Source organism: Perca fluviatilis, chromosome 11, assembly GCF_010015445.1.
Source record: "Perca fluviatilis chromosome 11, GENO_Pfluv_1.0, whole genome shotgun sequence".
NCBI lineage: Eukaryota > Metazoa > Chordata > Actinopteri > Perciformes > Percidae > Perca > Perca fluviatilis.
In genome coordinates, this window is record NC_053122.1 from 8,764,460 (window position 1) to 8,780,096 (window position 15,637).

Below are 15,637 nucleotides of genomic sequence, written 5' to 3' on the forward strand. Positions count from 1 at the left end.
TCTTTTTTCTTTTTTTCTTTCTGTATTCGTAAAACGTGACTGTGGATGATATAGATGTCGTGTTAGTTGTGATGGTGACATAGGTTGTACTGTCTGTCAAAAATATTAATAAAAAATAAAATAAAAAACGAAACACCAAAGCAAACAGAAACCCAAGACGTTATTAATCTGTTGATGCTTTATTATTTCTGAGGCCAGAAGTGCCAGTGAGTTTTAACTTGATATTAACACTAATATATATATATATATATATATATATGGGTGGGTACCAGCAAAAACTGTGTTCCCAATAACATAATTTTGACAACATTGCATCTTGCCAGATGATAAAGGCAGTTTCAAAACTCAAAAAATGGGAAGCCCTGCTGTTAACCTGGATTGGTTAGGCTAGGCATGAGGAGTAAGATTAGGGGTAGGGTAAGCTGTTTATAGGCAGAGTATAAAAACATAATTTCCCACAAAATAGTGGCTAGTGAAAAATGCCACAGTGGCTGGTGAGCAAAAAGGTTATTTTCAAGCCCTGAATGTATGCAATTAAATGCATACAAAATACATTTAAAGGGCCCATGACATGGTGCTCTTTAGATGCTTTTATATAGACCTTAGTGGCAGTGGTGTAATATGTGAGAACTTGAAAAACTGATAAGGATGTGAGCCCTGGTTTATTTTAAATGTACACTAGTAAGGCATAAAAACTAAAGTACAAGTAAAGTACATTTTTGGAACAACTTTTTTTATTGAGTGAGGTCTCACAGTTACAAGAACAAACAGAGGCATGGAGTCAGTGTGTTGAAATGGGTTTTGTAGTTTCAGTCCATCCAAATTATCCAGACAATACGGTGTGATGAATGTCAGGACTAAAGGAAAGGAGGATTTTGTGGTAAGATATTGGTTTAGATCCCCCCCACACACACACACATACACACACACACATACACACACAAACACACACATACATACACACACAAACACACACACACACACAGACACACACAGACCTACACAGCCCCGTGTAGGTACAGGGCCAAGAACTTTCTGAATGTTTCAGGCTTGTATCCTGCCAGACCAGCTGGTACCTGCAGGGAGACACACAGCAACCAATCAGCATGACTCATCTTTACTCTTTAGAAAAAAAAAAAAGAAAAGAATAACCTTACAGTTTTAGTCTCATTTTATCCTGATATCCTCTTTCCTGCTCACTGATTAGGTTCCTATTATTTCTCTGTTCAACAAACTTATAGTGCCCGAATTAATGAGGTCTGTCTGCATTTTGTCTAGCCTAGTGTTGAAACAAAGCATTTTACTTTGGTCACTTTGACGCAGACCTTTTGTTTAAGAGCCGGAGCCAACTCCAGCGGCGCTCACTCCTCGTTTAAACAGAGGACCGTTTTTTTCCAATAGTTTGAGCAGACGTATTGGTTCTATGGCATAGATAAACAAAACCATCTGAGTAGATTTGCATGGAGTCTATGCAAATTTACTCAGATAGTTTTGTTAGTGAATGCCTTCTCAGCTTTTGATATTCTGTCTGCTTCCTGTAACTTTGTATAAAACCCTGACCAGAAAACTCATTCTGGTCAGAGAGAATCCGACAGCTTCTCGTGAGCTTCTTTCTCCACTGCACAGTGAATAAAACTCATCTGAACTAGCCACTGAAATGGACTTGAGAACTTTTTCTTCCACAATCTGCTGCTCTTTCCATTCATTTCCTCTGTAGTCCTGTCACAAGTTATCAGTACATACACATTCACTGCATCTATGGAGATAGAGGTTTGGCCCTGCCGAGCTTCCTCTCTTCACTTCCTGTTCTTACAAGATGTTGACAGATTACATTACCCACTAAAAGACTAATAATATTTGATTTCTTGTCTCCTTGTGTCATAAATGCAGACACTCCCCTGACCACAGTGATTTAAATAAGAGTCAAGGTTCTGATTTGCTGAGGAGGCGGCAGTATTGGTTACAGGACGTGGCTGTAAAGGCCCGGACACAGAGCCGATAATCGGCCGTCGGACAGTCTGGCGAGGTCAGTGACTCGAGTCTGTTCAGAGTGTTCCGTGCAGTCGTCAGTCTGGGGGGCTGTCGGCGTTCATTTTGGCCGATTTGACATGTATAAAATCGGCAGGGCGGGCACTGCCGGCAGTCAGACTCAAACGACCCATCTGATTGGTGGAGTGCTAACCCGGAAATGGCGAGCGGAATGAGCGTGACTAAAGTCTCTTTGTCGATCTGAAATGAAGACAGATTCAGCAACGGCCTATTTTTCGCTTAAAATGTTTTCAGAAACAGGTTTCGGTGAACTATTTTAGTACGATATGAGATCGTATTCTGAACGAGCCGCCACGACAGTCTGGCTTTGAATTTCTGGAGAAACCAAACCCACGTGACGCGTTCGTCCAATCAGCTGCCGGTTTTCATTTTTGGGCGACAATACAGATTAGCGCCGCCTGCTGTTATGGAGACGTGTTACGTCTCGTCGCTTTGGTGTGCTCCGAGGCACTTTTTTTGACCAACTCGGGGAGACCGGTCAGTCCGCCTGACTTTTCTGCCGACGTTTGGCCGTCGGCTCTGTGTGTCCGGGCCTTAAGTCACACAAATGGTAGGCGTCCACTGCCAAGTGTCATTTCCCCGCTTCCCATTCATTGTCTATGTGAGCAGCCTCGCAATGCATTCTGGTAGCATTGCGGTGAATTTCGAGAAGCGGGGGCGTCGACTTTCCTGTGTAACATATGCCTCTTGCATGTTACATTAAAAACAGTTTGAGTTTGGCTTGTATGCCTCGGGTGATTGTGTACTGTAATATAAAGGTGATGAAACCTGTACATTTTAATGTATAGTTTTAATGAGACAGTTCGTCCAGAGTAATTATCTATGTGTAAATATCCATCTTTGTAAATAGTATAGTTGTGTGAATTGTACATTAATTTGTAACGTTACAAGTAGCCTATTTGATCCTGTACCGTTGATCAGTTGGCAGTTAGTAGTTGTTTCATAGTTATTTTTAATAGTTGTTGAGCTTTGCCACAGAAATCCTTATTGTAAGTTTCCTTTGATTATTACTTTACTTTATATTGAGTAGTTTTACTGAGACTGGGCTTTTATCCCTCAGATCCCGGCGGCGTTAGCCATAAGCGATCAACGACATCGCCGTTGTCTGTGGTTCTTCCGTTGGGGTCCAACTGTCAGCCGTTAGTCTCCAACCATCACACAACACAACGCAGAGACTACCATCAGCGGCAATCAGAGGGTTAAAGGCGACATTATTAACTGGACACGAATGAAGAGAGAAGTGAACACCCGTTAGACCTGCTCCTCATTTGCATAAGAGCACTCCAGGCTACTTTATGCAAATGAAGGGCGGGCAGCACGACTTGCGGCCTTTCAAAAACTCACGAAAATCTTTTAAACTGACCTTTGTCGATCTGAAACAAAGACATATTCAGAAACTACATAGCCTATTTGTCGCAAATAAATGTTTTCAGAAACACATTGCGGTGAACTATTTTCGTAAAATAAGAGAACGTTTTCCAAAATGAGCCGCCACTTTATGGTCCGTTTTGAATTCCCGGGAGCAGACAGCGATCGTCCAATCAGGTGTAGCCTGTTTTCTTTGCTTGTCAGTGGTCAGTGAAGCAAGGCCACTGGCGTGCAATGCTGGGAAGCGGGGTCTTCAAAAAAACGCCACAGTGGACACAAACCATAAGGTTGTTGGTGAGTGGCGGTTCCCAACAGACAAAAGTTGATTGTGATCATACCTTCACTTGCTTCTTCTTGATGAGAGGTCGGACTTTTGCAAAGTCGTAGAGCTCAACGTCTTCATCCAGCCACACCTGCACGTAGCAGACAACATTTCAAAAGACAGCCGAAAATGAACTAAGAAGCAGCAAAGTTATTCATCTTTTTTGTTTTTACTTTGACATTTATTTCTGATTCAGTTGGAAAAATGATAAAGTGGTATTTCTACACAGCAGCACATTATTTGATCAAAAATAACGATGAACACTCTGAGGACAAGTTTCTTTGCATATGTATTTACATCATATTATCCAGTCCTGAATAAAAGCATTAACCAGTAGTGTGGTGCAAAAATACAGTCCCAATATCCTCATAAAGTCCTGACCTCTTTGAAACCTTACTTACATACTATTTAAATATGAGAGGGAGCCATTGTTGTTGAAGATATTACTCCACTGAAAAACTCTTGATTGAATCATGAACACCCTTAAAGGAAACTTAAAGGTGGCTCTAAAAAGGTTGTAGCTTGTTCTTATGAGGGCAGCACCTGTAGTTATCTTCAATTCACAGCAGTTGCAATCACTTCCAATGGAGTCCCAGAGTCCCAACCAAAGAAACCAAACTTCCATAGAAACTTCTCAAACAGATTTTGTCAAAGACTGTTAATATTAATGGACAGAGCATGTGTGACGTCCCCCATTGGTTTGTGGAGATCTGCTATGAGTCGTTGAGTTTGCCGTTACTGGCGCAGCCGTCCTGGTTGCGGATGTGACGATTTTAGACGAGAGGTAGGGGCCACGTTACGTTACACACTTTCACTGGAAATCACATCGTAGCCACGCCCTAAAACACCCCCTGCTTTATTGCCGATTTTAAAATCAATGAGACCGTAATTCATAAAATGAACATCATTCTGTGTTGCAAAAGACTTTAAACTAGCGATTGAGACCACAAACTCATTATGAAGATGTTTACTGAGGTAATAAGTGGGTCACTTTCTCATAGATTTCTACAGAAACCTCCTTTTGCAACCGCACGTGTCGCCCTCTGTTGGAATTCAGATAGAACGCAGGTTTAAGGCACTTCCGCATTTGCAGCACTTCACCGAACCGGATGCGTTATCCATTAATATTTACAGTCAATGGATTTTGTCTACGGCCGCTGTATTTCACAGAGGACCAAGCTACAAACTTCTCAGAGCTAGCTTTCAAGAACCCATGGGTGCAATATCCCTTTAAAAATGGAATGACATCTTATACAGTACAGGCCAAAAGTTTGGACACACCTTCTCATTCAATGTGTTTCCTTTTTATTTTCATGACTATTTACATTGTAGATTCTCACTGAATGCATCAAAACTATGAATGAACACATATGGAATTATGTACTTATCAAAAAAGTGTGAAATAACTGAAAACATGTCTTATATTTTAGATTCCTCAAAGTAGCCACCCTTTGCTTATATGATAGCGCTGCAAACCCTTGGTGTTCTCTCAATGAGCTTCATGAGGTAGTCACCTGAAATGGTTTTCACTTCACAGGTGTGCCTTGTCAGAGTTAATTTGTGGAATTTTTTCCCTTATTAATGGGGTTGTGTTGTGCAGAAGTCAGATTGATACACAGCCGACAGCCCTATTGGACAACTGTTAGAATTCATATTATGGCAAGAACCAATCAGCTAAGTAAAGAGAAACGAGTGGCCATCATTACTTTAACAAATGAAGGTCAGTCAGTCCGGAAAATTGCAAAAAAAACTTTGAATGTCTCCCCAAGTGCAGTCGCAAAAACCATCAAGTGCTACAACGAAACTAAAGAAAACGCATTGAATGAGAAGGTGTGTCCAAACTTTTGGCCTGTACTGTAATTGCTAAATAAAAAAAATAAAAAGTATTTGTTTAGTTTGTTGATGTGCTAAAGCACATTTTCAGTTTTGCTCACACATACTGCTTATAGTTGTTGATCTTATTATAACTCACGTTTGTAGCTGCCTTTTCAGCTGTGGCATTAAACCAAACATGAGTTTCGTGGTATTTACTGCTGGCTGTTCTGTACGGTTTTGTATTGTTTGTCTACTCTACCTATGCAGAAGCAAATGTCCTCGCAAAGATGTCCCTTCAAAGCTACGCTACGGTTGGCGACTTGGACTTTCTCACAAAACAACCCATACAGCTGTTGATTTAAAAAAATGTAAATAAAATGAAGCACCTGGTTCTTGATGCCGTCGTCTCCGGAGAGATCTGTGGTGTTGAGCTGGAAAACCATAAACTGGAAAATTCTGCCGTTGGTCCCTACTGCCTGAACTGTTACAGGACGATCTAGTACACGCTGAGGCTGGGGCTGACACACACACACACACACACACACACCACACACACACACACACACACACACACACACACACACACACACACGACACACACAGACAGACACACACAGACACAGACAGACACACACACACACACACCACACACAGACACACACAGACACCACACACACACACAGACACAGACACACACACACACACACACACACACACACACACACACAGACACACACACACACACACACAGACAAAGAGGGAGACAGGAGAATGTGGATCAGCAACTGGTAATACAGTATGTTCACATGTTCACAGTATGTGTTTAATGACACGCTGTAAATCCTTACCCCATACAGGTTGTGTGCACGGACCAGAGCGTTTCCAAAGGTGAACATGAACATCTTGGCTCTGAACTGTTCTGGCCGGAGCTTACAGCGAGGATCAGCTCCCTCCAGAAAGTAAAGTGTGTGGGCATGGGGATAAGGGTAGTCACCCCTGAAACCTGATTGGATAACATGGAGATGTGATTTAATTAGGCCTGAGCACTGGACAATCGGACGCTCCCTTGTATACTGGCACTACTATTAGACCAGGAGTTCTGTGACACGGAGGAGGACTGGGGGTCTTCTCACCTGAGCAGTTCACCTCCTTGTACACGTTTACTTTCTGCAGGTCGATGGTGGGGGAGACGGGATAGAAGGTTTCCAGGACGTGATCTGCTGTGTCGCCCACTTCCTGTTTCCCGGAAACCTCTGGGAGAGGATCCATGCAGTTTTGCAGTAAACCATTCTGACCTCGAATCTGGAACAGGTCCTCACCTGGTATCCAAACGTAGAATGAAAACGGGAGTCCATTAGAATGCATTCAGTATGTTCACATTCATTATCATTATTTGAGGCAGCTCGAACCAATTTTAACGACTCATTTATTGTCGGTCCACCACTTTGTTCCAGGCTGAAATATCGTAACACCTGAATTGATGGATAGCCATAAAAGTTTGTAAAGACATCGATAGTCCCCAGAGAATGGATCTCGATGACTTTGGTTATCCTCTGACTTTTCCTCTAGCGCAACCAGACAATGTTTTCACCTTTCCTGTAATAAATCTTCAATCTCTTGTGAAATGTTTTAAATCTTGCATTGTTTATATATACTATTTCGCAGTCTTCTTCTTTGTTGCCTTGGTTGGCACATTGCTGCGTATTGCTGTCAACTGTTGATCAGTGGAATAGCATGTAATCATCAGCAGGAATGTGTATTGGGCCACCTGCATGCCCGCTAGCATGCCAATGATATAAACTTAACGGGGACTCACTACTAAAAACATTGCTCTACATCACTAGTAGTGGTCAAAAACTAAACAGGGTATGTGTTACACAATGTAATCCAAGAGAGTGTATTACCTCTTTTCCATGTGGCTGCCAATGAGTATTTCTCAGCAAGGATCCTCCTTCCAATCGCTGGGTGGCTGGGCTGTAGAGTTGCACACAGATGGAGCAGGTTCAAGAGCAGAGTGTTGCTGGGAAAGGAGCACATACACACAAACAGCAGGAGTGAGGAAAGTTATTTATTTCCCAAACAAGGACTGTAAAAGTACCATGTGCATTTAGTGAGTCAACCCAGCTGGCAGAGGGTATGACACATTTAGACCTCGGGATCTAACACAGAAGTCACTTCATCATCAGCAGAGGTAATCACAATGGCTCATTTACAAAGGTTAGTAAATACAAAAAGATATAGGACTTCGGGTGACTCTGAACAACTAACAAATGCTCTTTGATTAGTAGCAAAATGGCTTTGTGCTGGCGTGAGCCATAGTTTTCCTATGGAGAAAGCAAAGATACAAACCTTGCTGCAATGCTACTTTGGGTGTTGCATTCCCGCACACAAAGTTCAATCTCTTTCAAACCCTAAGGGCCGTTTTACAGTCGCTGTATCCGAGCTCGCTCGCGCGTGCCAATCTCACATCGAAATGACGTAGATCTCGCTGGTGCGCCAGGATTTTGAGTGCGCGACCAGAGGGCCACTCTATTTTTTTCAGCGATACGCGACAAAGCGGAAACCGGAAGCATGAACGAGCTCGAGAGCAGTTTATTTGATCTTTCCAGGAGAAAGACCAGGGTATGTGTGGAGGTGACCTTTTATTTAAAGTTTTATACTGCCGCTGACCGTCCTGTCCAGTGGTTCTTTTAACCGACTTTTAATAACTGTGTCCCTTTTATGGCTTTTTAAATAACCTAACCTGTTTTTTTAAAAGGAGGTTTTAAGAATTCCCCTGTGCCCGTGCCCTTCGTAGCGCCTATCCCGGGTGCTGTGTTTTAACCCCGACCTATCCCCACCTGCCCAATGACTTAACATAAAATGGACCAGTTATGGACAAAAAGAACAAAAAAAAAAGTTTCATGCATCCAACCTTTTTTTTTGATAACTGGGTTCTAACCTCACGTCTTTTCCTCTGAAAAGGGATTATTTACAGTGGCCTCATTTTGTGTTTAACTGAAATACATTATTCATAAACAGTCTTTACTAGGCTAATTACTTTGTTTTTCAAATTCCAGTTCTATTGATACCTGATGCTTGTTGGTGTCATAACCCTATGCTACACTTTGCCTCTGTTACTGTGGTGGGGCACACAGCTCATTCTGCTGATCATGTCCCCCTGGAGGGTTTTAGGCAATGCTCCTTTACATTCCCTTGCAAACAATATATTGTATATTTTTAATATTTTATATGTGTAAGTAGGTCAAGAAAGAAAGAAAGAAACAAACAATGTTGTGACACACTACCTGTATTTCTCTTTGCCCGGTCTTTCCTCTGTCGTGTCCCAGAAGCGGGCATGTTTGATGGCGTTCTGCACACGTTCATCCTGATCTGGTATCTGATTGGCAGGACTCTCTGCCAATGAGAGGAGCTGAGGCGGAAGACCACAGATCAATTTGGTTTTGGTCAACCACAGAGCCTGACGCACACCTGAGACAGAGAGAGAAGATGATCTGAAGTGTCATAAGGTTATGAAAAAGTATACCTTTTAAGAGTAGAGGTAAAAAGAAGACGTAAAAATAACAGGGGGCTCAAAACATGTACCCAATCAAAAACTGTGTCTACTTAAAACTACTTAAAAAAAATAAACCAATACAGCTGCACTTTCATTTGGCTCTTTGTAGTTTGGCTTATTTAAAGCTCATGTACTTTCACTTACTTCTTGCAGCCCACAGTTTGTTCCTTAATGTAATGTACTTGTGCTACATTAAAGAACACAACAGGAGCTTGAAAAATAAATAAATATTTATGTAGATTTAAACTTTGGGGGATTTAACAAGGTCTTATTCTCTAACAGATTTGTTGCTGAGATGTACATGATTCCTGAAAAAAATAAAAGAAATACATCCTGAAACACGTGTGATGTTTTGAATGTGCAGAAAGGTTTGAACAATGCAGGATAATTATTTCCTTTACCTAAATAAAAAGACATTTGCACCATAAATTAATGCATAAAAATTCACCAAGATGTAGGCGCACGATATTGGGAAAAAAAAAATTTTCATTCAATATATATATATTGCGTTATGAAGAAAAAAAAAAAAAATAATTTTTACAAGATGACATAAATAGCTCTATTTGGAAATAAATAATTCTCGTGAGTGCACCTACACAAAAAATTAAAAACGACTTTTTTGACTCTTCTGAAGTGATTTTGGAGAGGGACTAGCAACACACGGTGCATCCAAGAACACTTAAATCAGTGTCAATGATGTTATATCAGACACAGACTGCTGTTGCAGACGCCTTGTTTCCATTGTTTCTTTAGGCTAACTAACTAGATTAGCTTTAGCCTTGCTGGTAGCAGCTTTATGCGGTGAAAAATGGCCGGGAGACGTCGTTGCGTTACTCGGGTGAGGATGACAAGTTCGTCTTTGCAGAACACATAACACACTGACCACTGCAGCTTCACTACCCATGGAAAAGTGTGTGCATCACTGGGTCAGCGGCAGCTTCTGCTTACGCTACTTTACTACACACGGAGAGCCTCACCCGTCGGACTAACATTACGTCACATACACACGCTGCCCACATGGCTACCTGTCTTAAACAAGGGGAAGGCTCGGCCGCTAACGATCATGTAAAAGGAGAACGGTGAAAGTTTACTTTTTTTAATCAAGCAGCAAAAAAGTTTTAGCGTCAACGTCGCAACGTCCTGCGATGTGACTGTCGCGCACGCGCACATCGCGATGTAGACGATGGAACACGTGTCTGAGGTTGTGTCTCCGTAAGATGCATTGCCAGGTATGTGTTCAAAGCCAATATGTCACGGAAGGTTTAGAATGTGTGACATCACACATTCTTTAATGACCTTCTATAGAAGGTTCAGAATGTGTGATGTCACAAGCGTGTGACATCACACATTCTGCCATGACGTTCTATGGCTTTGATCACAGAACACACATCTTACTGAGAGACCCAACCTGTTCAGTTACTTGAAACCTGCCCTCCATTAAGAGACACATCTTTGTTGGAACAGAGCTCAAAACTTAAACACGTTTGTACTAAACTGCAATACAGCATTAATACTACGAAGTACTCCAGTACCGCAAGAAATATCTTTAAAATATCTTCAAAAATATTTTTTGGCGGCTATCATGGCGACAATGGTCCCCGAAACTCCCAGCGCACAGCTCGAGGACCCCAGAAAAGCCCTTCTGGAGGTCCAAAAACTAAACGAAGAGCTGGCCGCAGTGAATGCTGGCCTGGTGGAGGAGAAAGGGAAAATCTTGAAGGCTCTACAGTCAGAAAGAGCCATGAGGAAAAACCTACAGAAGGACGGGAAACTCAAGGAGCGAGAAAAAGATGCAGAGATCCGCCTTCTTAAGGAGAGTTTGAGTAAAGAAAAAAATTTCACGGAGTCAGTCAAAGGCCACTGGAGTTCCCAATTCAACCGGTTCAGTCGATCCATTAAAGAGGAGAATGCGAGAATGAAACAGGCCTGGCTGGTGGAGATGAAGGGTCTAAAACTGAAGAACAAGGATTTGGAGCAGGTAGTCGTGGAGCTCAGAACAGCGCAAGAGGCCTTTGACGGCGAGTTGAGCCGGGTCGTTCTGGCAAAGGACGACCTGATTGACAAGGTACTCGCGGAAAAGAAGGCGCTTGAAACGGAGACGCTGGAGTGTGTGGCCAAGCTAGAAAAGATTGAAAGAGAGACCATCCAGAGCGAGGCAGAGTGGCAAACACAACTGGCGTCTCTGGGAGATCAGGTGAGGCGCGAGACGGCTGCCAAGGAGGTGATCTCCGAGAGAGCGCAGGAGCTGGAAAGAGAGAGCAGAGAGATGGAGGACAGGTGGCACATCGAGGTGGCTCGAAAGGAGGAAGAAATAGAGCTCCTCACGCGGCACAACGCAGAACTCCAGGCTCTACAGCTCAGCCTCCAGGAGCTGGCCCTGAAAACGGACAAGGAGAAGGCGAAGCTGAGGAGACAGGAAAAGAAGGCGGAGAAAGAGGAATTGAAAAGACAGAAGAAGGAACAAGAGGAGATGGAGAAAAGAGACAAGAAAAGGAGGAAGGAGGAAGCAAAGAGAGAGAAGAAAGAGAAAGAGGAAAAGGAGAAGAGAGAGAAGGAGGAATTGAAAAGACTCAAAAAAGAAAAGGAGGCAGAAAAAAAGCACAAGAGGAGGGAGAGGAGAGAGAAGTAACATCCTTTCTTTCCTCCCCCCACTCCTTATCTTCACTCCTATTCCCCCAGCCCTTTCCCCACCTACTACCCTCTACCGCCAGACTTTACTCCTCTGAAGTCAGGGCTGAAGTCTCGTGTGAACCGGGCATCATCTTCTTTCTCCCATCTATCTCCCATCCCCCCTCTCTCCCTCCTCCTCTGAGGAGACATGGCAGCTCAGTGATTGGGACTGCAGCCTCACAATCACCATACTCCGGGTGATCCGGTTTCCTGCCACACTTCAAAGACTTGCAGGTTCAACTAAATAAGTGTAGGGTTACTCCGGGTGCTCCGGTTTTCCTGACACGACAGAAAAATTAGTGAAATAAAACAAACTAAATTGGAAATAATTCTATTATCTGTTTGTCTTTTTAAAGATAGGATGTTTTTAAAGATCTCATGACATGGTGCTCTTTGGATGCTTTTATATAGACCTTAGTGGTCCCCTAATACTGTATCTGAAGTCTCTTTTATATAGGCCTTAGTGGTCCCCTAATACTGTATCTGAAGTCTCTTTTATATAGGCCTTATTGGTCCCCTAATACTGTATCTGAAGTCTCTTTTATATAGGCCTTAGTGGTCCCCTAATACTGTATCTGAAGTCTCTTTTATATAGACCTTAGTGGTCCCCTAATACTGTATCTGAAGTCTCTTTTATATAGGCCTTAGTGGTCCCCTAATACTGTATCTGAAGTCTCTTTTATATAGACCTTAGTGGTCCCTAATACTGTATCTGAAGTCTCTTTTATATAGACCTTAGTGGTCCCCTAATACTGTATCTGAAGTCTCTTTTATATAGACCTTAGTGGTCCCCTAATACTGTATCTGAAGTCTCTTTTATATAGGCCTTAGTGGTCCCCTAATACTGTATCTGAAGTCTCTTTTATATAGACCTTAGTGGTCCCTAATACTGTATCTGAAGTCTCTTTTATATAGGCCTTAGTGGTCCCCTAATACTGTATCTGAAGTCTCATTTATATAGATCTTAGTGGTCCCCTAATACTGTATCTGAAGTCTCTTTTATATAGACCTTATTGGTCCCCTAATACTGTATCTGAAGTCTCTTTTATATAGACCTTATTGGTCCCCTAATACTGTATCTGAAGTCTCTTTTATATAGACCTTAGTGGTCCCCTAATACTGTGTCTGAAGTCTCTTTTATATAGACCTTAGTGGTCCCCTAATACTGTATCTGAAGTCTCTTTTATATAGACCTTAGTGGTCCCCTAATACTGTATCTGAAGTCTCTTTTATATAGACCTTAGTGGTCCCCTAATACTGTATCTGAAGTCTCTTTTATATAGACCTTAGTGGTCCCCTAATACTGTATCTGAAGTCTCTTTTATATAGACCTTAGTGGTCCCCTAATACTGTATCTGAAGTCTCTTTTATATAGACCTTAGTGGTCCCCTAATACTGTATCTGAAGTCTCTTTTATATAGACCTTAGTGGTCCCCTAATACTGTATCTGAAGTCTCTTTTATATAGACGTTAGTGGTCCCCTAATACTGTATCTGAAGTCTCTTTTATATAGGCCTTAGTGGTCCCCTAATACTGTATCTGAAGTCTCTTTTATATAGACCTTAGTGGTCCCCTAATACTGTATCTGAAGTCTTTTTCCGAAATTCAGCCTTGGTGCAGAATTACAGCCACTAGAACCAGTCCCACAACAGGGTTTCTGCAGGTATCAGCAAATCTCATTTCATGCTTTTTCATGCTTTTTAATGACCGCGGAAACCCTGCACAATGAGCTTTCCTTAGGATGTGCCATTTCTGTGTCTGTAGGTATTGAGGAGGAGAGAGGGGGGGCAAGGTGGAGGGGGTGGGGGGCTCTTGACCAACTGCCACTTTGCACATTTGAAAGCCATGATGTCTCTCTTCTCTCTCATGGGTGGGCCAAATTCTCTGGGTGGGCAAGCGAAAAAGGGGGAGGTAACCTTGCTCCTTATGACCTCATAAGGAGAAGATTCCAGGTCGGCCCATCTGAGCTTTCATTTTCTCAAAAGGCAGAGCAGGATACCCAGGGCTCGGTTTACACATATCACCATTTCTAGCCACTGGGGGACCATAGGCAGGCTGGGGGGACACATGTTAATGTTAAAAAAAAACTCATAAATATATACATTTTCATGCCATGGGACCTTTAAGACAGACAAGGGACAGGACAGACAACAAAAGACAGGGCATAAGTAGACTTGTAACACTGACTGTTACGAGTTAGGTTCACAGTGAGGTGGAGGTAGAATATAGAGAATTATAGAATTTAGCAGCAGAGGAAAAAGTGCATTTCAGTTCAGTGTGAAACATGTGCATCATGTTATGTTGTTCAACAGTCTGACTGCTTGAGGGAAGAAACTCTTACCCATTCTGGAGGATGCACGAAATAAAGTGATTGATGCCCAAAATGTTATGGGGTACAATTAACCCCCAGACCCCCCCCCCAATGTTGAAACTAAATCTACGCCCTATGCAATTGCATTCGCCTAATGCGAACTGCTGGAAAAGAAAGAAAAAAAACAACAACAACAACAACAACAACAACAACTACGAGGAAGTGCTTGTAAGTTTAACGTTAATAATGCTGTGCCATGATACCTTCCAGTGCGCTGGTCCTCTGGTTGTACACATAGCACGGTTTTTCTTTGCACAGCGGCATCTCGTGAGCCGGGGGAGCCCTGTAATGCCTCGGGTCCTTGTAGTCCCTCTCCCACTGCGGGTGAACGGGCTTAGACAGCCCCGGCACATAGTGCATCCTCTCCCCGTAGGTGACCATCTCCAGCCCGGGGATCTCCACTCTCTCCCTGGGTTTGCGCTCAGGGGGAACCTTGGCTGTCAGACAGCGGCTGACACCGAAGTGCCTCCGGGCCTGAAGGTGGCTGGCCCCGGCTCCTCCATGTGTGGACAACCGTCTCAAATCCTTCAAGAAAACGGTTTGAGAAAACAACGGAGCCGCCGTTTTTAAACACTGGGCAGTTTCTGGAAGCATATTACTATATCAACGTAGCCTACTTCTTATAGAGTTTCCAAGATTTAAGCTGCTACGTGACCTAAGTCATTGCCTGTCAGTAAATGCTGCTGTAGGGCGCCGCCACATTGGATCTTCTTCTTCTTCCTCGTCTTTTTGAGTTACAACGGCGGTTGGCAAACAGCGTGAGTTGCATTACCGCCCCCCTCTGCTTCGGAGTGGGACTAATGGATTAAATCAGGGGTCTTCAACGTTTTTTAATCCAAGGACCCCTTAATTGTCCGACAAAGACGGAGCAGGGACCCCCTACTACGTAGGCTACTGTATAAAATTAAGTTGCATATTAAACTGGGCCAACAATAGCGTGTAGGGCAGCCTAAAGCCTTATACATAGGCCTACCCTTTTAGTGCATAGAAAACTAAGCTATTAAAATAATCGCTGGTATGATTTTATAAATCAAGTTTTAATGTTAAATATACATGTGGCAGAGTGAATCCGTAGTATGAACTGTATCTGTGGATGTACCTACTTATAGGCCAGCAAGCCATATCATCAATGTTTTTTTTTCACAAATAGGCTGGTTTATATTTGCTAATAATTTGTTAGACAATTTCATTTTTGAAAAAATTTTCAAAAGTTGCAAAGAAACTCCCATCATTCATGTTGCCTGATGATGGTCTAGTACCGAAGTTGCCTACTATTACATTTATTTTTTTGCAAGTCAGACGTGTGCAGGAGTTTCTTTGCAACTTTTGACTTACTATCCCCCTTCCGATGCACCTGTCACAAGTTATAGATGTGCGAAGTATTTTTCTGTAATGACAAACTTTCAAAATATTAACAATAATTTGGTGGCACCCCCTGCAGTAACTCTGAGGACCCCCCTAGGGGCCCCAGACCCCTGTTGAACCC

The 15,637-nt window shown here is 42.7% G+C and overlaps 1 protein-coding gene across 1 annotated transcript; it reads right to left on the minus strand.

Annotated features, from left to right (window-relative positions):
• Positions 1 to 712: 712 nt before the first annotated feature.
• Positions 713 to 14,882, minus strand: mrpl37 (mitochondrial ribosomal protein L37). The gene is made up of 8 exons (XM_039816747.1): positions 14,355 to 14,882; positions 8,842 to 9,025; positions 7,459 to 7,574; positions 6,688 to 6,873; positions 6,403 to 6,557; positions 5,941 to 6,072; positions 3,756 to 3,830; positions 713 to 1,076 (listed from the first exon to the last, which is right to left on the minus strand). Exons 1-8 carry the CDS (start codon positions 14,743 to 14,745, stop codon positions 999 to 1,001), a joined length of 1,317 nt encoding a protein of 438 aa, XP_039672681.1. The 5' UTR covers positions 14,746 to 14,882; the 3' UTR covers positions 713 to 998.
• Between the last annotated feature and the right edge of the window lie 755 nt (positions 14,883 to 15,637).